Source organism: Salvelinus alpinus, chromosome 25, assembly GCF_045679555.1.
Source record: "Salvelinus alpinus chromosome 25, SLU_Salpinus.1, whole genome shotgun sequence".
Taxonomy (NCBI): Eukaryota; Metazoa; Chordata; class Actinopteri; order Salmoniformes; family Salmonidae; genus Salvelinus; species Salvelinus alpinus.
Genome location: NC_092110.1, coordinates 18,976,177 through 19,001,428, shown reverse-complemented (window position 1 = coordinate 19,001,428; position 25,252 = coordinate 18,976,177). Strand labels below are relative to the sequence as shown.

General features: G+C 42.7%; 1 protein-coding gene across 4 annotated transcripts; it reads left to right on the top strand.

The window, feature by feature from the left end:
• Positions 1–1,118: 1,118 nt before the first annotated feature.
• On the top strand, positions 1,119–24,203 carry LOC139553548 (60 kDa lysophospholipase-like). Of its 4 annotated transcripts, XM_071365993.1 has the most exons (18): positions 1,119–1,448; positions 6,030–6,168; positions 8,143–8,178; positions 10,625–10,736; positions 11,034–11,159; positions 11,248–11,331; positions 14,509–14,635; positions 14,740–14,852; positions 15,821–16,006; positions 16,095–16,208; positions 16,473–16,592; positions 16,911–17,006; positions 18,567–18,730; positions 20,387–20,473; positions 20,896–20,995; positions 21,323–21,388; positions 21,958–21,981; positions 22,408–24,203. In XM_071365993.1, the coding sequence occupies exons 1-18, from the start codon at positions 1,169–1,171 to the stop codon at positions 22,450–22,452; spliced, it is 2,019 nt and encodes a 672-aa protein (XP_071222094.1). In that variant the 5' UTR covers positions 1,119–1,168; the 3' UTR covers positions 22,453–24,203. The 4 variants fall into 4 exon arrangements, with proteins under 4 accessions (XP_071222094.1, XP_071222095.1, XP_071222098.1 ...); XM_071365994.1 differs by lacking the exon at positions 21,958–21,981; XM_071365995.1 differs by lacking the exon at positions 8,143–8,178 and having other exon boundaries at positions 1,120–1,448.
• Positions 24,204–25,252: the final 1,049 nt, after the last annotated feature.

Sequence of the window (25,252 nt, the reverse complement as noted above, 5' to 3'; positions counted from 1 at the left end):
CTTGGCACAACATGCACCCATCCCCACTATACCCCCACTACTTTGTACCCTTATAAATAACCGCAGACCCACACACACACTCCCCTCCCCCATGAATAGGGCCCTGTGAAAACAAACGCACATGCAGGATGCTTTTGGATGAGACTAAGACAAAGAACTGTGTGAAGAGCCAATGGAATGTCGACATCAGGCCCGGACAGGACTACCCACGACCCAGATCGACCAATCGGAAGGCCAGACTACAAGATCAACCTACTTTGCTTGTTGCCTATATAATCTGTATGAACTGTTTAGAGCACTCCCTCTTCCGACGATTCCATACGAGTCAGACAGAAGGAGCCGTGCTGCACGATTTACTAAGATATTTTTACATGTGAATAAACGGCCTTATTATATAATTATCCACCTCGTCCTATGTCTCCACTTGATCTCCTGTCTCCAGTAAACGTTTTATCAACAATACCCACATGCCATCTCCACATTGGTTATACTCACGTGGGTGATTGAAAGATGAACTGAGGTCGGTCGGTAGTGGTAATACAACTTATTATGAAAGTTAGATGCCAATTGCCATATAAAGTCCAAAGAAGAAAAAGCCTGGAAGGAGGAGAGATGACTAGAAACGATTCCGTTGACCGTTTTATGTGTGGATCAATTGTCAGCGTAGAGGACCTTGTGCATTTCAGGTAAAATAACAGCAACGTTTATATCCCAGGCCAAATTAGCTAGTAACTGCAAGCTAGCTAGCTAAATTCTCATAAATGTTTAATGCTTTTCGACCTGTCCCCAAATTAATATAATTGGTACAGAGTTTGTTTTGATATTTCAGTGTCGTGATCGCGGTCTGGGTGGACATAATCAATTTGCGCACGATGGCGCGGGTCTGGTTTGGGCATGGTGTTAGTCTCACTGTTATCATTGCATTGCATGTGCATTGTTTTAACTTGGAAAAACATTTAGGGCAATATTATCATTGTGAATCATTATATTTGCTTAGGTTTATAATAAAATCAAGCAGATTAGTAACATTACAGTTCTGATATAGCTACGTTTCTCTGTAAATTGCGTTTTGGCACTTCACAGCACACTCTGTCATTGGTAGCAGTCTGTCACTTTAAGAACATCCCTCTTGGTTTGACTTGCACACTTCCCCCGCTGTCTAGGAATCATGGCGGAATGTAAAAAATCTACCTCATGTCCGTCTCCAGCTTCAGAAATGACCTCTCTCGCTAGAGCTTTGTCCCATTCAAGGTTGAGTCAACCTGATCAGTCTGATGTGTTCAAATTGCATACTTCTGTTTACCGGAGCAATGTTGCACAGCCAGGCCGACGGAGGAGGTTATCGAGCAGCAACAGTGTTGAGTCTCTGGATGTGAGCCTCTGTGCTGAAGCGCGAGTCTTGGTCATCAACACCGGAGGAACTATCGGGATGATGTACCATAATAACGGTAAAGAGGTTTTGACCGGTACTTTTAAAATGTATTTGTTGTTGCCCAAACAAAGTACATTTATTTGATTTGAATGATGCTGTGTGACGCGTGTTGATGGAGGAAACTTGCTAGCTACAGTCGCAGTGTATTCATTACACAGACGAAACATTTTGCAACAGAAACCATTTACTCCAAACAAAAAACTATTGCAACGGAAACGATTTAAGTTAATATTGGTCAAATTCTGGTAGGTCCCCCTCCGTTTCCTGCCGTTTGGTTCTTAAACGGTAAACTGTTTCCGTTGCGAGACGTTATGAATACCCCTGCACTCAGGGGTCGCGTCTCGTGAGTGTCAAATTAAACTGCTGCTACACTTGTTTTGTAAATTATAATAATAAAACACTTAGACGTAATTATCTACCTGTAGAACAGGGATCATCAACTAGATTCAGCCGCGGATGGTCGTAGGGTGGAACATATTTACAAATAACTGCAAATTGATAAACAAGAAGCCCAAACAGAGATAATGTGACAGTCATTTCTAACATGAATCGTTGTTGTATATGATCACGTGTCCCTGTTTTTACAGTTGATTTTTTTATTTAACCTTTTATTTAAGTCCTTTAAGAACAGATTCTTATTTGTCTATGGGAGTCCCAATCACGGCCGGTTGCGATACAGCCTGGAATCTAACCAGGGTCTGACGGGTCTATCACTGAGATGACTTAGACCACTGCGCCACTCGGGAGCCCAACAATAAACATAAAAAAATATAATTTTTCTTCTGGAAACGTTGGGGGGAATAAAACCGGACACATTTGGGCTGCCAGTAGGGGAATCCTGCTGTAGAAGGTCATGTGAACTTCTTGCAACATATATTCGTTGCACCTTGAAGATCATGATCATGTTTGTCCATGCATGGTTAGTAAAGATTGTATGATGGATTTGAGAACACACACACTGTGGATGGATGTGTACTGCCCTAACGGTCAACTAATGATTAACTAGCTATGACGTACAAAATTAGGCAACAGCAGGACTCGGCTTCATAATATTATGTTTGTTAAGGGTACAAGATAACCAAAAGTATTGTTTGTTTTAGTACTTAACTGGCCAATCAGTCACAGTTGACCTAAATGATCGTGTTCACCACAAACCTTTGCCAGTTTAGAATATGAATTTGAGGAAAAGATCAGCTGAATCAGGAGCTTTCATCCACACACCCTTACAAAGATAATTACATTTCCAATACAACACTGGAACTTTTATCTGCCCATCTTTTCAACTCCAGTCTTTGGAGAGAGAAACGCTCAGCCCCCGTAATAGTGGCAGAGAGTCCCAGTGGGGAGACGGCAAGGGCGGTTCATCACTCCAGTGCCTTGCCGTTCACCTACACTCAATCATAGGACCTTCTGAAGAGATGAGTCTTCAGTAAAGACTTAAATTCGAGACCAAGTCTGCGTCTCACATGGAGAGACAGACCATTCCATTAAACTGTAGCTCTATAGGTGAAAGCCCTGCCTCCAGATGTTTGCTTAGAAAGTCTAGGGACAATAAGGAGGACTGTGTCTTGTGACCGTAGCGTATGTGTAAGTATGTATGGCAGGGCCAAATCGGAGAGATGAGTATGAGAACGTCCATGTAGTGCTTTGTAGTTTAGCAGTAACATCTTGAAATCAGCACTAGCATTAACAGGAAGAAGGTGTAGAGAGGCTAGCACTGGAGTAATATGATAAATTTTTTGGGGTTCTAGTCAAGATTCTAGCAGCCATATTTAGCACGAGCGAGAGATAGATGCTAAAACGGAAGGAAGGAAAACCAAAGGCTCCTCTTTCCTGTATAATTTATTTCCTGGAAAGGGAAATGGAGAAAGAATGAAGATTCCTTCGTGGGCCAAGGAAACGTTAACTATCAAGCATTTTGGATCAAATTTCTTCTGAATGAGATCTCTAGGCTAACCAGCCCTTCTCATTTCATTCAGCATCCACTACTGTGGATGGTACTTGGAGTAAACACTAGACCATAAATAACATGGCCATAGTTTCTAGGTCTACCGTTTTCACACCATTCCAAAGGTTCTGTTTGGAAGTCCCAAGAATTGTCTTTATGCAATCTTTCCATCTACTGTAACCAGTGGCTGGTGGTCCACTTTTCACAGGTCCTAATTTTAGTCAGCAGTTTATTCCAGTGGCTTGGACTCAGGTTTCACTCCTCTCAGCTGCTGTGCCTCATCTCTCCCATTGAAACGCATTAGCAGTCATGTGTCAGTGTGACACTTAGCCTGCAGCCTTCTCCCACTCAGGCTACTTGCGGAATAATTTCTGGAAATAGGCACTCAGTGGTAACTGATTTCACCATTGAAGACCCAGGCTCTGTTGTTGGTTTATTAAATTAGCATATTCTGGTAGACTATTGACCTATGATGAGTTATATAAGACATTTCCCAATACATGATTGATTAAAACTATATTCCAAACAGCCTGCTTTTCATAGTAGAAAGAGGAGGAAGGGAAGCGCTACTAAGGTACACTATAGTAGATTTTGGTAGATAGAAGGTGCTCTTTGGTAAAAGGGGTAAATTGGTCATCAAAAAGAAAAGAGGACCAAGGCACTCTTCATATAATTAATTAAAATGCCTTTATTAGTATGGCATGTTCAATAGAAACAAAGTTGTTTAAAAACCGACGCGTTTCGGATGCATGGCCTTCGTCAGGGAGTACAAAAACAGAGAATACAATGTCCTCTTTTGAAAGGCTTTTCCAATTAGCCCTAATTATAAGAGGGAGTGGTTACCAAATTGGACAGACCTAGTAAGCAATAATATACACATTAAAAGGTGAAATACTGTAGCTATGTTATCATAAAAATACAACTCCAAGCTAGAAGTATCAGAACACTTAGAAAGGTAGTTCTAACCTTAAATATGACTGGGAGAAGTGTCAAGAATAAGAAAGCAATATATTCCATAGTACACTAGAACACAGCAAAACATGAACAACAACAGTCTAAACATAGCTGAGGGCAATTGAGCAAAATGTCCACTAGATGACAGCAAATGGATCTATCACGACCCTACAGGAAGGGTGAGAAATCCATATCTTCATTTAGCCCCGATTCAAAAAGCGATTCTCCAATTCAGCAGATTTGACACTGTAGTCTGTTTCCTGATCGCATATTCTGCGGACTCTTTGGAATTGGCCATATGGAATATTCTCTTTTAGGCTTTTGGGGTGAAAGCTGTCTGCCCTCAGAATGGTATTCCCATCTGTAGGCTTCCTAAAGATTGATGTGTGCAAACAACCTTTGTCATTTTTACTAATGTCGAGGTCCAAAAAATGAATGTTATCCTTGCTGTACTGCATAGTTAGTTTGATGTTAGGGTTAATGCTGTTAAGGTATTGGTGGAAGGAAATAAGTTCATCTTCTGAGCCGGACCAAAACAGGCAAACATCATCAATATAGCGTCCCCACCATATAATCCGGTCAAAGAAATGGTTATTAGAAGGATCCAAAATGAAGTTATTTTCCCATTTACCCAAGTACAAACCAGCGTAGGAAGGGCTATAGCAGGCTCCCATGGCACATCCTTTGACCTGTTTAAAAATACGTTCCTGGAAGATAAAGATGTTATGATTAAGAGTCCATTCAGTCAGTGAGACAATGAATTCTGTAGGAGGCATCTCAGTTTCAGTCCGGGTACTCCAAAAATGGTGCATCGCTGCCAAACCTTGTTGATGCTCAATGGTGGTGTATAGAGACTCCACATCCATGGTGACTAAAAAGGAAGCTGTACCTATATTGTTCAATTCCTTAATTTTGTTTAACACATCTGTGGTATCTTGAAGATGGGCTGGAAGTGACATCAGAAAAGGCTTAATAAAGTAATCAATGTACTTAGAGATGGGTTCTGTCAGACTTTCATTACCACTAATGACTGGTCTGCCTGGGGGATTTTCAAGATTTTTGTGGATTTATTTTTTTTTTTTTTTTTTGTGGATTTGGTAACCACTCCCTCTTCTAATTAGGGCTAATTGGAAAAGCCTTTCAAAAGAGGACATTGTATTCTCTTTTTTTGTACTCCCTGACGAAGGCCATGCAGCTGAAACGTGTTGGTTTTTAAAAAACTTTCTATTGAACATGCCATACTAATAAAGGCATTTTAATTAATTATATGAAGAGTGCCTTGGTCCTCCTTTCTTTTTGATGAGCCTGCTTTTCATATTGATGTGATTCTTACATTGGCTTCTAGGGTTGAGTATAATACAAGGCATGATTTACTGGGAATAGTAAACCTGGGCTACATTCGATAGCCAAACGCTTTCGTAGCCAAACGTTATTGAACGTTGTAGATAGAAATGCCACGAATAGAGCTGACGTGAAACCTTATTCTACATGTCAGAGAGTGTGTGTTCTACATAGCATATTCCTATCTGAATGCTCCAAAATGTTGCGTACTGCCACCCTCTTTTCAAAAGTAACACCACACTCAGATCTATGTAGGCTATTATTGGGCTCACCCTTCCTGTACTCTGATTAGTTATGTTGCTCTGTACACTAATGGCAACACATTCTTTCTCTCTGTCTCTCTCTCATCCACAGTGCTATCCCCAGAGCCTAATGCGTTTGTGAAGGCCCTGCGAAAGCTTCCCATCCTCCATGATGAGCAGTATGCCCTGCAGACCCGTATGTACGACTACTACAGCACCAGTGGCCCACCGGAGAACACCCTTGTCCTGCCGTAAGTCACCCATACACTCCACTTCTCCCGGGCTCCTCTGCAGCCTTCTATTTCTGTTTATTCTGTGTTTTTTAACTTTGTCTTTGCTGTTATTAATATATAGGCTAGAGTTAAATGTTGACATGGTTTACTTTATTGTACAGTCTTCGTACAATCATTCAAACTGTGAAAAGATTACTATCCATGTAACACATCATCACTGTAGAAAACGCAACCTTGTGCTATTTGACTGACAAACTTCAGATGGAGAGCTTGGAGTTTGATACAGATGATGATAGAATTAGAGTAGAGTAATAGTAGTTAGTCTTTAACTGGTCTTATAGAAATATGCGAAGGGGACCTCAACCTACCGGTTCTACCGATACATACATTTTCACGCCCTTACCATTTCTTTACACAGGAGATGAGTGTGTATTGTAGGGATGCAACGGTACACAGTGTGTTATCGAACCGTTCAGTACGCACCGTACGGTTCAATATGCACACGTGAACAGCAGAATTACGGTATGCCTGTCATCTTCCTATAATTTCCAAAATGTTCTTATTGCGCTGCAGACTACACGCACGTTGTATATTCAGATCCAGAGAACCAGACGCGCAGTTTGTGGCCATTAGGGGGCTCCTGAGGGCTGACAAACTTTATTCCACAGCAACGTCTCAAAATGTAGTGACCGCAACCCCCTCCCTGTTAAACAACTAATGGACGATTTGCAATGACTTCTCAGTAGGAAACCTCTCTAAAGGGGCCCCATGAAGAGGGGGGGAACTAAAAACAAATATCTCATCTCCAACGTGACAATGGCAAGCGCTAGCGAGACAGAGAGAAGCACATTTAAAGAGGCACTGCTGTCTTTCAAATCCGCTGTGTGGGAACATTTTGGATTCAGTGGTCAATACGATGACGAGGGTAAGAAGACCATAAACAAACTACAGTCTGCAAGCGTTGCTTTGCCACTGTCGGCTACTCGAGTGGAAACACTTCTAACGTGTGTCATTTACGTCGCCATCACCCGGCCGTATCCCTTGCAGGTGGAGCTGGAGCAAGGAGAGTCCACTCGTTAGCCAAAACAACAATCTCTCGCTGCTGCCTTCCAACAACAATTTGTGAAAAATTCAGAAAAACAAAGAAAAAACGATAGCAGTGGGAGTATTCATAGCTGTAGATTTGCAGCCCTATTCAGTGGTTACTGACTCGGGATTTCATCACCTGATGAAAAAAAAAATAAATAATTACTGCGTTACAAGGTCCCCTCCCGCACACATTTCAGCAGAAAACAAATTCCCAAACTCTATGAAACATCACGGAGAGAAATTGAAAAGGAATTGACACAGACACCCAATCTAGCTCTCCACTGATAGTTGGACCTCCAGAGCAACTCAAAGCTAACTCACTGTGACGGTTCACTATGTACTGGAAGCTACCTCACTGTGACGGTTCACTATGTACTGGATTGGGAGATGAAGACCTACAGGTTGTCAAAGCGAAGAAGCACTTTTAATTGTAATGTTTTTCTTCCCTTGATTTCATACAGTAGAGACAGAAACTAGTCAGTCATGCTGCCATTTTTCTGGATGGAAAGTTTGATTTGTCTATAGGCAAAATAAAGAGTTCATTGTTTTAAGGGTGATGTGTTTTAATTTTTTTCTTAAATATAAAGATAGCGAAACCGTACCATTAGCGTGGCCCACAATGCGTGATACCTACCGTACCGTGGGCCCACGGTACCGTTGCATCCCACAAGACTGAAGCTCTGCTTCCTGTTTTATAACCATTGACAGCTTTTATTTCAGGGCTTTTTCAACCTACAAGGCAGGATAAAGGTTGACATCCTCCCCCAAAATCTGTTCACTATGATGCCTCCATAGCAGTAGGCCTACAGGATATACAATGCTTGTTAGGGGATATCATACACACATTCTATTCCCTGCATGCCTGGGAACATTTCACTCTAAAACTGTCTGTTGTTTTGACAGGATGCCGACACACCTCGCTGATGAACTATCAAAAAGGTCCTGAAATACTGGTAGCATACTGTGCCTGCGCTACGCTGTGTGGTTTGAATCCTCTGTATCCGTCCCGCCTGGTGTCAAACAGTGCCTGGCAGGAACAGTTTGCTGCTGTTGTCTGTGTGGACCTGTCAGGGAGTGATCATTGGAGCACAAACCTGCAGGGAGTTGTGCTGCAGCATTTCAGTAGCGGTGTTCACTCCTGCCTGACATTCTACCCTTATTTCCTCTCTTCAGGTACCTCACCTTGCTCCCACTGGAGGGAGCTACTCCCATTGGTTCATGTCTAGCTAAAACCAGTGCAGAACAGTCAAGTTCTCATAACGTTTCTGTAATGTTACAGTAGCAACCCCAGGAGTGTTGCTGCTAACAGAGAGAGAGAATAGGCCTGAGAGGAGTTGCTGGTGCTACGCTGGCAGAGAGCGAGTCTATTCTATGTTGAGCGTGTTTGATTCCTGTAGTCTGGTTCTCAGTGCGTGTGTTCAGGAGCAGCGAGAGGGCCCTCTGCTGAATATGGTCCTGGCAGGTCGGATCCGAGGGTTGCTGGCTATCGCTCCTCCAAATGGAGGTTGCCTGAGCCCAGGCCAATGCACCCTGAGTCAAATCCCTCCCAGCAACCTCCTCTCCTTTTCTGGGCCTGCGATGCCGCGGGCATTTGGGGCGCCCCTGCCTGCCTGCTTGCTAATCTCTACACAGAGAACCAGCACAGGGCTCAGTCCCTCCACCTAAAACCCACTCAGAGCAGTTCAGACCCACAGATATAGAGACTGGAGGGGGCAGGGTGGGGCTGGGTTATAGGGGACAGATAAGAGAACTACACAAGCGTGCTATTTTAAAGCTGTTTGCGTGAAGGGGGGATGGTGGCACTGTGCCTGCTTGGATCATGGTAATATTTGTTTGGAGGACTGCCATGTCCATAGCCTTCTACTCCTCATCGCTTCAACAGTCTCACAGGAGATTCATAGGACGTATGGATTCAGATTCCGTCCCACAGACAAATGTATCAGTCTCTTTAGGTTTTCAGTGTAATTTCAGTAGTTGATTCAATCATCCTCTTTCCTCCTTGCTTCTGTAAGGTTACTTTTCATTATTACCATCATTATGTTCCTTTTTGTGGCTTCAAGTTAATGTTGATTAACACATACTAGCTGTCACCAAACATTGCTATTAATTGTCCCTAATGCCTGAGTTATTTATTTTATATATTATGCTTTGCAGTGAGCATGTGCAGTGGACTTGAAATAATATTGACAAAGCTAATGTCAATATATCCTAACATTGATTACATTTTTTACATTGTGTTGGAGTAGGAAGTTGGTTTGTTGATTTGTTTAACAGCTGAGTGAAAAGCAGTAGTGAGATTCCCTGTGGGAAGCCTTCACCCCAACCTCCCATTTGCCCCTCTCACCACTCTGTTCCTCATCAGCAGGCCAGGCCACAGGGCAGAATCCTACCCAACCCTCGATATGCTAATACCCGTTTCCCTGCCACACCGTCGGCTATACCAGGAGATAAATTAATAATTGGTGATTTGAATATTGTTTCCAGCGGCACAATCACTTTAATATTATCAACAACATATGTTTGAGGATTGTGTCTGGAGCCAGGGCTAATTAGGTGGGGGTCTTTGGTTAGGCGATGATGGGTAAGCTTGCTATTTCCCCTGTTGTTCTATTGAACCCCCAATAAGGGGGGTTCAATGGTTTGCACCCTCCGCCCTCCAGTGTCCTGTCCCGTGTCTTAAAAAGGGAGATTAAGAGGAAAATCTTTGCACAGCTGCTTAGCCCAGGCACAATCTCTTAATAGAGCTCAAGCAGGAGAATACGGGACGCCAACGTTACCTCCATCTAGAGGACATATTAATATGCATGGGAGGCCAGGATGAGCTGCCCCCGTCTAATTAGAACATGGGGTCTCGCTCTCGAACACACCCCTTTTCAACCCCCCCTCCATACTCCCAAAAGGCACCCCTTACCCCTCAGAACGCCCGCAAATTAGTAACTCCTCATACAGCATCGTAGACTTCCCAGGGAGTCGCCCCCTCCCTCATCATGTCCGTAATTCACACCCAGCGCTTAGGAACTGGTTTGGGCACCCTGCTACTGAAACAGAAGGCCCAACCAAATAGACTTTGTCTCGCTTCATAAAGTAGGCTAGGCTTGTTTCACTCTTTTCCTTTATCTTCAGCCTTTTCCTCATGTAAACAGAACCGGCTCCATGTCTTAATGAGTTTGTAAAGTAAACAGAACAACCAAGACAAAAAAAGAGAGGTGTCTCTACACCCCTAAAGGGATTTCCTTTTTTTATGTAATAGCCACATTTATTTAACCTTTATTGTTTATGTGTCTCAATGTAAACTGTCTACTCTGTTGTAGACAGAGTTTCTTTGGGTGTTTTCTGAAGATTTGGTTGTTATAGGATGATTATGACTCAACTTGTCTTTTCCCAGGCTGTGTAAACAAAATAAGAGGATAGTGTACACTGTTTTAGAGTACAGCCCCTTGCTGGACTCTTGCAATATGACCACAGATGACTGGGCTACAATTGGGAAGGACATTGAGGTACTTGGTGTGGTCATTTTATTTATCTTGCACTTCACCCTAACATTAACCATAACCCTGACTTTTACCATTTACATAAGCAGAGGCATTATAATGCAATAACACACCAATTTCACGTCATTCACTGAAGTAAAAATCCGTTGTCCCTTTCCTTTTATGTAAATGTAATGTACTGGAGCTTTTGTATTAAATACAGTACTTATTTCAAGTAGCCTGTGGCAAGATGTAGGCTACACATTTTGACCTTGGAACCTTTGATTAAAGTCTGATCCTGTTCTCTTTGTGTCTTGGTTCCAGAAACACTATGAGAAGTATGACGGTTTTGTCATTCTCCACGGCACGGACACCATGGCCTACACAGCATCTGCTCTGTCCTTCATGTGTGAGCATCTGGGGAAGCCTGTCATCCTCACCGGCTCCCAGGTACACCTGCCATCCTTACAGCTAAACTGCTTCATATAGTTAAGATAACAGAAGGGTGAAATGTTGATGTATGTATGACCTCTTGCAGGTGCCGATCTATGAGATGAGGAATGATGGAAGAGACAACCTGTTGGGGGCGCTGCTGATCGCTGGTCAGTTTGTCATTCCTGAGGTGAGTAGAGGAGGGAGGGACACTTCTTGGCGCAGCACTCGCACACACCTGACTGCATGTCACCTGCACTTGTTTTTGAATGCAATGTAGTTGAATCATCTAGGCCAAATATCACCCTATTCCAAGTTGCACATTTTTAGATGAGAACAACTACAGTGGGGAGAAAAAGTATTTGATACACTGCCGATTTTGCATGTTTTCCTACTTACAAAGCATGTAGAGGTCTGTAATTTTTTATCATAGGTACACTTCAACTGTGAGAGACGTAATCTAAAACAAAAATCCAGAAAATCACTTTGTATGATTTTTAAGTAATTAATTTGCATTTTATTGCTTGACATAAGTGTTTGATACATCAGAAAAGCAGAACTTAATATTTGGTACAGAAGCCTTTGTTTTCAATTACAGAGATCATACGTTTCCTGTAGTTCATGACCAAGTTTGCACACACTGCAGCAGGGATTTTGGCCCACTCTTCCATACAGACCATCTCCAGATCCTTCAGGTTTCGGGGCTGTCGCTGGGCAATACGGACTTTCATCTCCCTCCAGAGATTTTCTATTGGGTTCAGGTCTGGAGACTGGCTAGGCCACTCCAGGACCTTGATGCTTCTTACGGAGCCACTCCTTAGTTGCCCTGGCTGTGTGTTTCGGGTCGTTGTCATGCTGGAAGACCCAGCCACGACCCATCTTCAATGCTCTTACTGAGGGAAGGAGGTTGTTGGCCAAGATCTCGCGATACATGGCCCCATCCATCCTCCCCTCAATACGGTGCAGTCGACCTGTCCCCTTTGCAGAAAAGCATCCCCAAAGAATGATGTTTCCACCTCCATGCTTCACGGTTGGGATGGTGTTCTTGGGGTTGTACTCATCCTTCTTCTTCCTCCAAACATGGCGAGTGGAGTTTAGACCAAAAAGCTCTATTTTTGTCTCATCAGACCACATGACCTTCTCACATTCCTCTTCTGGATCATCCAGATGGTCATTGGCAAACTTCCGACGGGCCTGGACATGCGCTGGCTGGAGCAGGGGGACCTTGCGTGCGCTGCAGGATTTTAATCCATGACGGCGTAGTGTGTTACTAATGGTTTTCTTTGAGACTGTGGTCCCAGCTCTCTTCAGGTCATTGACCAGGTCCTGCCATGTAGTTCTGGGCTGATCCCTCACCTTTCTCATGATCATTGATGCCCCACAAGGTGAGATCTTGCATGGAGCCCCAGACCGAGGGTGATTGACCGTCATCTTGAACTTCTTCCATTTTCTAATAATTGAGCCAACAGTTGTTGCCTTCTCACCAAGCTGCTTGCCTATTGTCCTGTAGCCCATCCCAGCCTTGTGCAGGTCTACAATTTAATCCCTGATGTTCTTACACAGCTCTCTGGTCTTGGCCATTGTGGAGAGGTTGGAGTCTGTTTGATTGAGTGTGTGGACAGGTGTCTTTTATACAGGTAACGAGTTCAAACAGGTGCAGTTAATACAGGTAATGAGTGGAGAACAGGAGGGCTTCTTAAAGAAAAACTAACAGTTCTGTGAGAGCCGGAATTCTTACTGGTTGGTAGGTGATCAAATACTTATGTCATGCAATAAAATGTAAATTAATTACTTAAAAATCATACAATGTGATTTTCTGGATTTTTGTTTTAGATTCCGTCTCTCACAGTTGAAGTGTACCTATGATAAAAATGACAGACCTCTACATGCTTTGTAAGTAGGAAACACTGCCGATTTTGCAGGTTATCAAATACTTGTTCTCCCCACTGTATATCACATTTCTCTCTCAAATGAATGTGTGTTCATACTATTGTCCATGCTGTTGACATTTGTCTAGCTTTTTAGCCTGCTTCGGTATTAAGTTGATACGACTGGCTATGTCCTCCCTGATTGATAATGTGCTACTATTGATAAAGATGGAATGATACATTTTAAATGAAGATATGAGGAAAATGTAATTGTGTTTTATCAATTGGTTTGTCATATGCTATGTTAAATCAATAGCACAAAATGGCTGTGACTGTTGAAGGGAGTGTACAAAACATTAAGAAGACGCTTTTTCCATGACAGACTGACCAGGTGAATCCATGTGAAAGCTATGATCCCTTATTGATGTCAATCAGTGTAGATGAAGGTAAGGAGACAGGTTAAAGAAGGATTTAAGCCTGGAGACAATTGAGACATCGATTGTGTATGTGTGCCATTCACAGGGTGAATGGGGAAGACAACACATTTAAGTACCTTTGAACAGGGTATGGTAGTAGTAGCCAGGCACACCACTTTGTGTCAAGAACTGCAATGCTGCTGGATTATTTATTTTTTACGCTCAACAGTTTCCCATGTGTGTATCAATAATGGTCCACTACCTGAAGGACATCAAGCCAACTTGACACAATGTGGTTAAGCATTGGAGTCAACATGGACCAGCATCCCTGTGGAACACTTTCGACACCTTGTTGTGTACACTCAGTATATAAACTATAACAGTAGTACAGGGGTAGACAACCCTGTTCCTGGAGTGCCGCAGGTCAAATCAAAAACATGAAGTGCCTGCAGCACTCCCAGACCAGGGTTAGAGGGGACGAGAAGCTGAATGGCAGGACAATGGGCCTCAGGCTCTTGTCAAGGTATCTCTGCGTTAAAATTGACTTTGATAAAATGCTATTGTATCTGGTGTCCGTAGCTGCCCATACCATAACCCCACCTCCACAATGGAGCACTCTGTTCACAACGTTGACATCAGCAAACTGCTCGCTAACACAACGCCATACACGTGGTCTGCGGTTGTGAGGCCGGTTGAACGTACTGCCAAATTCTCTAAAATGACATTGAAGGCACCTTTATAGTAGAGAAATGAACATTCAATTATCTGGGAACAGCTGTGTAGGACTTTCCTGCAGTCAGCATGCCAATTGCACACTCCCTCAACTTGAGACATCTGTGGCATTGTGTTGTGACAAAACTGCACATTTTAGTGGCCTTGTGTCCCCAGCACAAGGTGCACCTGTGTAATGATCATGCTGTTTAATCAGCTTCCTGATATTGGGATCTTTTCTGGGATCTTTTATTTCAGCTCATGAAACATGGGACCAACACTTTACATGTTGCATTTTATATTTTGGTTCAGTGTATATGCTTAATAATGATGTCTTAGGCGGTTTCATTCATTCTCCATCTGCGTCTCTAGGTTTGTCTGTATTTCCACAACAAGCTGTACCGGGGCAATCGTGTGACCAAGGTGGATTCTGGGAGTTTCAATGCCTTCAATTCTCCTAACCTGGCTCCTCTGGCCAATGCTGAAGTGGATATTAAAAGTAATCAAGTGGTGTAATACTGGGTCTGTCCTGTTATGTGTTTATATCTTTGACGTGGCCGATGGATTGATGTTTTCACTGAACTCTTTCCCTCTCCCCTGCAGTTAACTGGGACACGGTGTGGAGAGCAAACACAACCTCGCGGTTCAGAGTGAGCACTCCGATGAACCGTAACGTGGGTCTGCTGAGACTCTTCCCAGGCATCACTGCTGTGACTGTAAGAGGCTTCCCAGGGTGGGGGTGAGAAGGGGTGGATAGTGGCTCTGCCCTGATTCTGTTGCCTATTCAACCACATCATTAAATCACAACTGTCTTCCTACTTCTGATATACGGCAATAGGGAAAGTAATACCCTATTGTAGAAAGACTAAATCAGAACAGCCATTTGGGGCCATATTTATCTAAAAGTCTTCATTGTAGCTCTGTTGTGGTGAATCCTCTCATGCAGGTCCTACTGTGTTTTCTGACGAGCCAGCATCGTGTGGGCGTTCCAAGTGGTCTGCATACAGCCGGGAGCTGCTTTGGGGCTGCCAGCGGCGTTTAGTCCAGTGAAAAATGAGACAGGGTTATGGGGCATGTCCAATTACCCGTTAAAGACGAGGGGCTTGGCACAGACACTTAAACACTTAGATACGCCTTCCTCGCTACAGATTGAGGGGAGGATGGCTTTACGGTCTCAATCTGGTCCCTCTGCCGACACTGGCCATGATGCTTTTTTAAATTTGTTATTATCTGCTTCTTTGATTATGCATCAGTGTCTCCTCTGCCTTCCATGGTCTCTGCCAGCATGGGGTTTATTTTGGGGTTCTGTGTTGCACACATTTTTGGCTAGCTAGCCGCTTGTTCCGAAATCCAATGGAAGATAACTTGCTATGATTCCCTCCCTCCACAAGTTAGGTCTAAGGACCGTTGCCAAGTGAAATGATGCTGTCTCTGAACACCTTGAAGTTAATGATTCCCCCTGCCTGGCCATTTGAGCCATCTCCTCTCCAGATGCCAGAGCTGGTGTTTTAAAAGAGAGATCCTAGACCCAGTGAATCACCCTGGGGGACATATGCACCAGATGGGTTGAAGGGGGGTCTGGGCAGGTTGTTAAACCCGATCCTAGCTTCATACACTCCTTCTTTGTCCACAAGCCAGACTGAGATGGCCGCTCATCTCGCTGTCTGTGTCTGTGTGTGTGCAGGTGAAGTCCTTCTTACAGGCGCCCATGGAGGGCATTGTCCTGGAGACATATGGTAGTGGAAACGCCCCTGACAACCGTGCTGACCTGCTTGAGGAGTTCCGTAATGCCACAGAGAGGGGCGTGATCATGGTCAACTGCACCCAGTGTCTGAGGGGTTCTGTCACCACATCGTACGCCACCGGAAAGGTACCCCAGAACACTGTGTTCAGTGGGAATGGGAGAGTGCACATGATGTGGAGGGATGTGTGTTAACATGTCTTCCTGATCCCCTCAGGCCTTGAGTGATGCAGGACTGGTGGCAGGCTGTGACATGACTCCTGAGGCTGCCCTGTGCAAGCTGTCCTACGTGCTGGCCAGGACGGACCTCAGCATAGAGGCCAAAAAAAAGGTAGGAGTACCAGTCAAAACACACTCATTACCTCACTACACTTTGTAGGCCCCTTATTCGCTTCAAACGCTTTTCTATGTCAATATTAGCCTGAACTTTAGAGTGACATCTGTGTTAGTCCTATTTTAAGAAGAAAATAATGGCAGAGATGATTCACATGCGGATAAAGGTCAGTGACATGATGGTGTATTCCTTGATCATGCTTGTCTGTATTGACTGTTTGTGTGTTATCTGTCCTTTGTTGTCTCTGTTGTACCTGTCCAGATGCTGAGTCAGAATCTGCGGGGAGAGATGATCGCTGACCTGCAGGGGGCCAAGCTCACTCTGAGCGACAGTCGCTTCATCCAGGTCATCGCCAAGTCCCTGAGCATCAGCTGTAAGGAGGTGAGGCCACCGCACAGCCAGCCACATCACACACACTGTCACCACCATTGAGTCTGCTGGGTTACTTTCCACCTAACATGTTTTCATTGGGCTCTGGCTTATCTGATAGGACAGAGCTCCCAATGAACTACAACAAAAACTACTTTCTCAAGTCATTGCAATGCCCAGCGGTAGGGTTTTTTCCAAAATGTTAAATCCAATTTTTATAGTGTATTTTTATCGGCGTCACTTACAACACGTTACATAAAGCATTTCTCTACTGATTGTCAGTCTTTGTATTGGCATGACAGCTGATGGTTTTTCTGCTGGCGTTTCCAGGAGCTAGAAGCTGTCCGGGATGCTCTGACCCCCACCTTAGCTTGTGCCGCTTCTATGTTGGGAGACGTGGAGGCCTTGGATGCCATAAAGGAGATGGTGAGGAACATATACGTAAATACAACATGTCTGTTAGTAAAAAGAATCACTGCAACAACTGACCTCACATACTATCAGGAGGGGGAGAAGAAAACACCTGTTCTAACGACATGATTACAGGACTGTAGGACAGAGTTCAAACCATATGTTTGTGTGTTCTAAGACACATTTCCATACTGATACCACAGACTTTGCACTGTACCATGAACGTCACATATGTTATGATGACCTGACTGGTTCTGCTACATTCACTGGCTCAATGCAGAATGCAGATAGATGCCTAGTAGCCTAAATTATTCTCAAAATCCAATGTTAAATACCAGTTCTATCTATTCCTGTTCCACTCTGAAGACTGTGTTCACCTAGCCTGCTTGGTGAAAAGAATACAGCACATTTGATTTTCTTTTACGAGACCCCTTATGTTGAAGGTCAATTTACCCAGTAGTGAGTTTAACAACACTGAAATACTATTTAATTTCATTTTTTCACAATGACCCCTCATCTAGTTCTCTAGGTAGGATTAATTTACTTGTAAAACAAAAAAACTCTGTACTTGACCTGCAAGTTGACCTTTGACCTTGACCTTTGTGCTAGAGACAAATGGTATTTTATGCAGTAAAGGTCTAACCATGACTATCTCAAGGATATAAGTATGTTTTCCTTGTGATGTTCAGAGGCCGAAGGACAGTGATCTGAAGTTTGACTAAAAATGAGCTTAAAATGTTATTTGATTTATGACTTTGGTGTAAGTATCAAATATTTATGTATTTAGTGTATTGGGTCAAATTGACCCAGAATATCATCAGTGAACAGGGTGAAAGAGAAATGTGTGTGCTTGTATTACTCCCTCAGTCCCACGCTACAGTTGGTTGAACCGGTCAGTGCAGTACATACCAAAGATACCTGCCGAGTTTCATCAAATGGCAGACAGTAACTCAGTAGTCATACTGTGTTAGATGTAAAGATTGATTTTGATATGGCTTCCTTTGCAGTGAACTTTTGACATGAGAATGATTGCCTTGTGTTTCCAGGCAATTAAATGTTATATAACATACTTATTTGGGAAATTAGCTTATTTTATAAGGGATATATTTAAGTAATAAGGCCCGAGGGGGTGTGGTATATGGCTAATATACCACGGCTAAGGGCTGTTCTTATGCACGACTCAACGTGGAGTGCCTGGACACAGCCCTTAGCCATGGTATATCGTCCGTATATCACAAAACCCCGAGGTGCCATATTGCTATTATAAACTGGTTACCTACTTAATTAGAGCAGTAAAAATAAATGTTTTGTCATACACGTTGTATACGGTCTGATATACCACGGCTGTCAGCCAATCAGCATTCAGGGCTCGAACCACCCAGTATCAATTCGAGATGACTGTCACCATTCAGAAAGGTGTGCACCAGGTCAATGTGTAGCACAACATTCACTACATGGGTTTGATACCTCAATACATGGTTTTAAAATACACAGTATAACGATGGCAACGTAATATTGATTTATTATTTAACCTTTATTTAACTATACAGTATGAGATGTGTTTCTTGTCATCAGGGCAGTAACCTAAGTCTGGGGGATTATGATGGACGTACCCCTCTGCACATCGCTTCCTGTGAGGGCCACCTCAAAGTGGTGCAATATCTACTGAGCCAGGGCGCCACTGTCTACGCCAAAGATCGCTATGGGGACACACCCCTGCGCAATGCTGTGCACTTCAGGTAGGTTTGAGCTAACATGTGGGCCAAGACGAGAGCTTTACATTTTGGGGGGGTGGCTGAGGTGCATTGAGGAATAGAGGGATCGGTGTTGGGGAAATGGAGTATGATATGTACTTAAAAGCTTTGCTCTACAGTTGATGTTCACCCATCCCTTATGATTCAAGCCCCCAGTAGCCCATTCTAACTGATGGTTTCTATCTGCCCAGGGAGGGGGGTGTGCATCACACAGTAATGATATCATTCACACAGAATTAAGTGGAGCATTTGAAATCCCCCTTTGGCCATTAACAACCTCCTTATATTTCCATGGCAGTCTTTAGAGGGAATAGTGTACAAACAGTAGGCTGTTAGACTGCAGCTCATTACGGTGTCTGAGGCAGGGAGTCTGGGCCTGCTAAATTACTATCATGTCCAGGAGGGGGGACTGCTACTGGGTCTTTCAGGTGGGGGTTGAAACTAGAGGTGTTCTGATGGAGTTGAGGCCACCACAATAATTAGCTGCTAGTTGTAATCTGCAAATAGCGCCAGTATTTATTTTCACCCAAAGTTGTTATTTTCTTTATTTATTATCATTCATTGACATTGCCATGTGCTCATCGCTTGGGGACTGTAAGACATTCAAGGCTGCAGTCTTAAATATCATGCTGTGGGTGCCTCAAGGAGAAATACACAAGTGTGTACACGTGTGTGTGTGTGTGTGTGTGTGTGTGTGTGTGTGTGTGTGTGTGTGTGAGCACCGAGAAAGGTGGCTGAAAACCGTTGGCAGGGCAGGCACAGGCATGCCCATGTTGACTTGGAACTGAAGGACAGAGGGTTGCAGAGTGGGATTTTCAACCTGGCAGCATAATTAACCTCAGACACCTGTGTGCTTGGGGAAATAGCCTTGTCCCATTCTGGCTCTCTTACGCTGTCAAAATCACTAAGTCTCTATGATAATGCAATATGTTCCATTTTGTTACAGTACTTGCAATAAATAGTAATTTATGGAATTTGTTAGTTTTTTAGGCTTTATGCCATTTTAAGTTTAAACCACATTTCAAAAGCCACCTTCCTTATGACCATATAAGGAGTGAAACTGAGTGGAGTGGCTTGAACCAGTCTTACCTGTCTGTCTTCAGTTTCATGGATGATAGAAACTGTAACTAGTCTCTAACAAAAGGACTGGAAATACATTAGCCTTGGCTTGCCACTGTCTGTATGGCTAAACCTTATCTCAAAGTGTCCCTTGTTCTGGCCATCTTTAGAAATGTCTCTGTTTGAGGAGTGTGCCAACTTGGAGCTGTGCCTTTTGCCCCCCCATTGTGTAGTGTATCCTTGAAACTGCTGAGACGTTCTGTTAAAACTCCATGTGTGGGTGGTTAACTGGAACTTGTCCCTACTCGTTTAGCACCCAGTCACAGTGCCATAACCGGTCACTGTCAGCAGATGTTTGAAAACTAGAAATATGACTAATGCACATTGCAGTCCTAATAAATCAGACCTCAAACAATGGATCAGTACTGTTCCACCTTATGGATTCAGTTGACTCTGACTCACACTGTGTGATGTTGATTTTCTTTCTACCTTTCATATTTTTCTTGATTCTAGTACACTGTGTATAGCATCTGTATTTGAAAAGGGTCGGTCATATCTATGCGTGTGTGTCTGTCCATCCAGACACAAAGAGGTGGTGAAGCTGCTGAGAAAGACTGGAGCTCATTTCTCCAGGGATGAGTTGGAGGATGCCGGCTCAGAGCTGTGCAGGTGAGAAACACACAGCGCTTTCTCTCACATGTATTGCCCAAGACTGATCCTGCATAGTTTGTGCAGGTACGACCAGTTGTCCTAGTTGTCTTGCCATAAACACTCGGAATGCTCCCTGACCACATAGCTTCAGACCTCTGCAGCATCCAAACATCACCACCACCACAGAACCCTGAATTGCTCCGTTTAACTGATCTCTTTTTAAAAAGTGAATATTTTGTCTGTTACTGGAGCAAGGCCTTTCTCTGGAAGCAAACAAGCACACACAGTCCTATTCAGAATCAAATAGCGTGTTTATTCTAAGATTATGCTATAAAACCTGATGTTATTACTGTAGATATCTGATTGCTTGTTTAGTCCCTTTATCATGAAACCTCTTGAATGTCAACCCTCCCAATGAATTATCTGGTACTGTGTTGCAGTCTGGCAGCCAGTGCTGACATTGAGGGCCTGGAGATGTGGCACCTGGCCGGGGGAGACCTGGACACACCAGGCTACGACGGGCAGACGCCGATGGAGGTGGTGAGTGTTTGGGACTGGGAGCCTCTCTCCAACTTACAAACATGGATAGTAAAGGATGTGTACTGTAAAAGTAAACCAGACTAGCTATGTAACATGGATAGTAAAGGATGTGTAGGGTAAAAGTAAACCAGACTAGTTATGTAACATGGATAGTAAAGGATGTGTAGGGTAAAAGTAAACCAGACTAGTTATGTAACATGGATAGTAAAGGATGTGTAGGGTAAAAGTAAACCAGACTAGTTATGTAACATGGATAGTAAAGGATGTGTAGGGTAAAAGTAAACCAGACTAGTTATGTAAGATGGATCATTAGGTTTTCTCTCTTAGGCTAAGGCTGTGGGGAATGAAGTTGTGATTGACTTCTTACACCAGGTCAGCCAGTACCACGCCCAGGTAAGAGATGGACTATGATCTAGCTTTACGGTTCTCCTCTGTGCTCCTCCAACAGCGTTCATCTCTGCCTCAATTAAGAGAGCTTAGCTCCCCGACTTGAGCTCACTGAAATCAAACGAAGTGAATTTGTCAGTTTATATTGTCTGATGAACCTAAACCAGTTCAGCACACTGTATTATCCGCTTTTTTTCTATCTTCAACTTGTTACAATTTCCTATTTATTAAAAACCTCCTAGTCACCACTGTTTTTCCTCATCAGTCAGATGAAAGTAATGAGGTAATCCATCTTCGGTCATTTTACTTTTCAACATGAGAATGAGTCTCATCTCATCCTTGTATTAACAGATTTGACTGAGTTTTTATAGATGTTTATCAGATTAGCAATATATTTACTAAAACATTACTATGATCCATGCTTGTGAATGAATGGTGTGGCATGAAGCATCCAAGAGGTAGCCTATGAATTAGATTTGACATATAGGTTTGTAAAACCATGTAGGCTACAGAATAGGGACGTAGTTTCAACTTTGCCATGTGGTCCAATTACATGTTTTTTTGCTTACTTTCAGCCTCTGTTTAAAGATAATGCTGAGGTAAGTCTAGAATGGCCACAGCTAGCTCTATGGATTCTCCTGTGCGTGGTGGTCGTACCTGTGTCTCCTCTCATCGTATGGTGATGTGTTGCATCTGAGTATGACCTACATAAGCATCACTCGTTGTAGCCTGGCTTGAACAGGTGTTTTCAAAAAGGCTGCCTGGTTGAGTTTGATTAGACAGTGACACAAAACTTTGCAGTGTGGTAGTCTGTCTGGCTTTTGTGCTTTGTTCCTGTGATGGCCTCTAAGCTGTGTTGTCTGGTATGATGACTGCCTGGTGAGATGTTTACTCTGAGATGCATTGTTGATTAGTAGCAGAGATTGCACAAAAAGCCTTCATTTGATGTTATCACTGCTGCTCTTTGTATTGAACAGCACTGCTTGAAATTCAGCTCTTAACTGTTTTCCCCTTGTGTGTTTCAGAATGGAGAATACATTGAGTTCTCAGCCTGTCCAAAAGAATCCTGAAGACCAAGATCCTCACCTCTTACCTCTCCATTTTACTCTCTTACGCTGGACATTTGCACAAGCTTGCAGATTAACAGTTTTTATTTAGATTCATCCAAACCATTTACAATTGATATATTTGCGATAATCTCATATACAGTTGGTAAACTGTAGTTGTAAAAGCACTAGTAGCACAACATTGGATATCAAGTAATATGGATGCACTGTGCCTAGAACAAGCAGCACTATATCTGTTTGTTTTGTATGTACCACAGTATATGATGCATGTGGAGCAATTCACTCTAATATGAATTATCAGAGATCATTGGAAGCACAGGGTAGAATGTTGTTCTTTATACTAGGCATTTGATTGGTAGAATGCTGTACCTTTTATGAAACACTTAGAGACATTTATTCTAAACGGAAATCATTGTGTGAATAACTGTTTGCCTATATGTTTATAGTCTCACTTAGACTGCATGAATGATACATTTCTTCCACCTCCTGAAAGTACAGGTATCTGAGGTGTTTCCTGTTTATAAAACAGGACAATCATCCCTCTGTTCTGCTTCCACACAGCTCCTAGCATCCAAACCCAGGGTCCTCTATAGTTGATAAAAGCATCTGCTAAATTACATTTTTATCTAAAGCAACTTGCAGAGACAAACGGTTACTCCAATCAATGTGAAATTCCAACCCACATTGTCTTCTATAGTTGGGGTTGTGTACTACATCTTCTGCCTTTGTCTCATCCTGCTTACTTGTTTCCTTACTCTAACAGCCCGGGCAGAGAGACCAATGTCATATAGCTGGTCATCACTTCAGCTGTTATCCAATAACTGTTACTCAGTGCTATGCTCCTCTACTCTCTATGTTCATGGTCAATTAACTATTTGATTCAATTAAATGTCAACATTCATTAGTATGTGTCAATCCATGTCATGGTTTTTGTCATGCATATTTGTACTATTGTGTAAATAGTAGAAAATGTATCATAACTTTATACTCGACTGTGATTAAATGTATACATCTATGCTGTATCTGAAGCACACAGGTTTGTGGACAATAGGATGTTCTCTGTTCGTTTCTACCGTTCAAAAGTTTGGAGTCACTTAGAAATGTCCTTGTGCTTTTCTTTCAAAAACATATTTTGTCCATTAAAATCATTGATCAGGAATACAGTGTAGACATTGTTAATGTTGTAAATGACTATTGTAGCTGGAAACGGCTTTAAAAAATGTTTTATGCAATATCTACATAGGCGTACAGAGCCCCATTATCAGTAACTATCACTCCTGTGTTCCAATGGCACTTTGTGTTAGCTAATTCAAGTTTATAATTTTAAAAGGCTAATTAATCATTAGAAAACCCTTTTGCAATTATGTCAGCACAGCTGAAAACTGTTGTTCTGAATAAAGATGCAATAAAACTGGCCTTAGACTAGTTGAGGCTAGTTTCTGGCTCAAAATGGCCAGAAACAAAGAACTTTCTTCTGAAACTCATTAGTCTATTCTTGTTCTGAGAAATGAAGGCTATTCCATGTGAGAAATTGCCAAGAAACTGATGATCTGGTACAACACTGTGTACTACTCCCTTCACAGAACAGCCCTTTTTGTTCTGTTTTAGTTTTGTCACTAGTAGTTTCTGGTTTTTGTGACTGCTGCTTTATTGCTGTAAGAGGTTGAGAAGTTGCCAGGAGAGATGGTGAATGTCATGCAGTTCATTTATAGAACATGTACTTCAATAAAATACTTTTGTAGCCAGCAATGAAATCTGTATTTTGACATAAACATGGGGAATGTCAGGCTCACACAATTCTCAGATGAAGTCTCAAACATATTTCAATAATTACCTATCTGATGCTTTTCATATGAATTGGAATATTTGTATTCTGTTATTGGAGGTCATTTTCATTACCTAGCTGAAATCCCTGCATTCTCCCAAGGAGATCAATGTGAATAGTAAGGGGTTGGCGCTGCACAGCACTCATGTAAACTAGACACATAGCCATGGTACGATAAGACCCTTCCCCCTGTTGGAACAGAATAGGGGAGTAGTGTGTGTGATGACAATTTGAGATGTTTGCATTATCTATGAATATGGATAAAGAATCATAATTCAAGACTACTGTTCTATTGCGCCTCAAAGTTAAGCAACCCAAGACATTCAAAAGTATGCTGCCTAGTGTTTGCCTTGCCATCCATGCAGTATTTAATCTAGCTGTATTAGTCCATTAGACTATGTACTATAGTAGGCTACATTTGTATATACACATCAGATAAATATTTAGCAAGGACCATCATTCTTTGTTTGGTACAGAGTTGATACTTCAGAACATTTCCAGCAACGTGCAGAGAGTGAGTGACTACACTTGGCGTCGTCATCAGGGCGGCTGTATGTTGTACAACACAGGTTGCAGGTGGAACCCAGCTCAGCCAGTCAGACCTGCATGGCCTTCATTCCTCGCTGAATGAAAAGATTGTGTGAACCTACCCCCAAAACACTATATAAAGAGCTGCTGCTCACTGAAGTCACAGCATAGGCATGGATGGCTCAGATGAAACCTCCACTAACGGTAAGATAACTTTTGTAAAAATATGCCTATTTAGCTTAGGGCCTTCTACAGTAGCCTATGTTAATCTGTCAAGGCAAGGCACTGAAGTCTAATTGCTCTTCTATGTGGACCCTGACTAAAATGTAAGAAATTTATTTTCAAACTGCTCTAAAAATATGAAGTACTGGTGGTGTAATTTAGGCCTACATTAATGGCTGTAAACTGAACAAAATCTTTGTCTGTTGCAGACAGTGCTCTTTATGCCAG

Bases quoted from the DNA above. Each gene is read 5' to 3' on its own strand.
- LOC139553548 (XM_071365993.1), top strand. From the start codon at position 1,169: ATGGCGGAATGTAAAAAATCTACCTCATGTCCGTCTCCAGCTTCAGAA. The intron at 16,209-16,472 runs GTAGGAGTACCA...GTACCTGTCCAG, and splicing joins GCATAGAGGCCAAAAAAAAG to ATGCTGAGTCAGAATCTGCG. The intron at 21,982-22,407 runs GTAAGTCTAGAA...TGTGTGTTTCAG, and splicing joins TGTTTAAAGATAATGCTGAG to AATGGAGAATACATTGAGTT.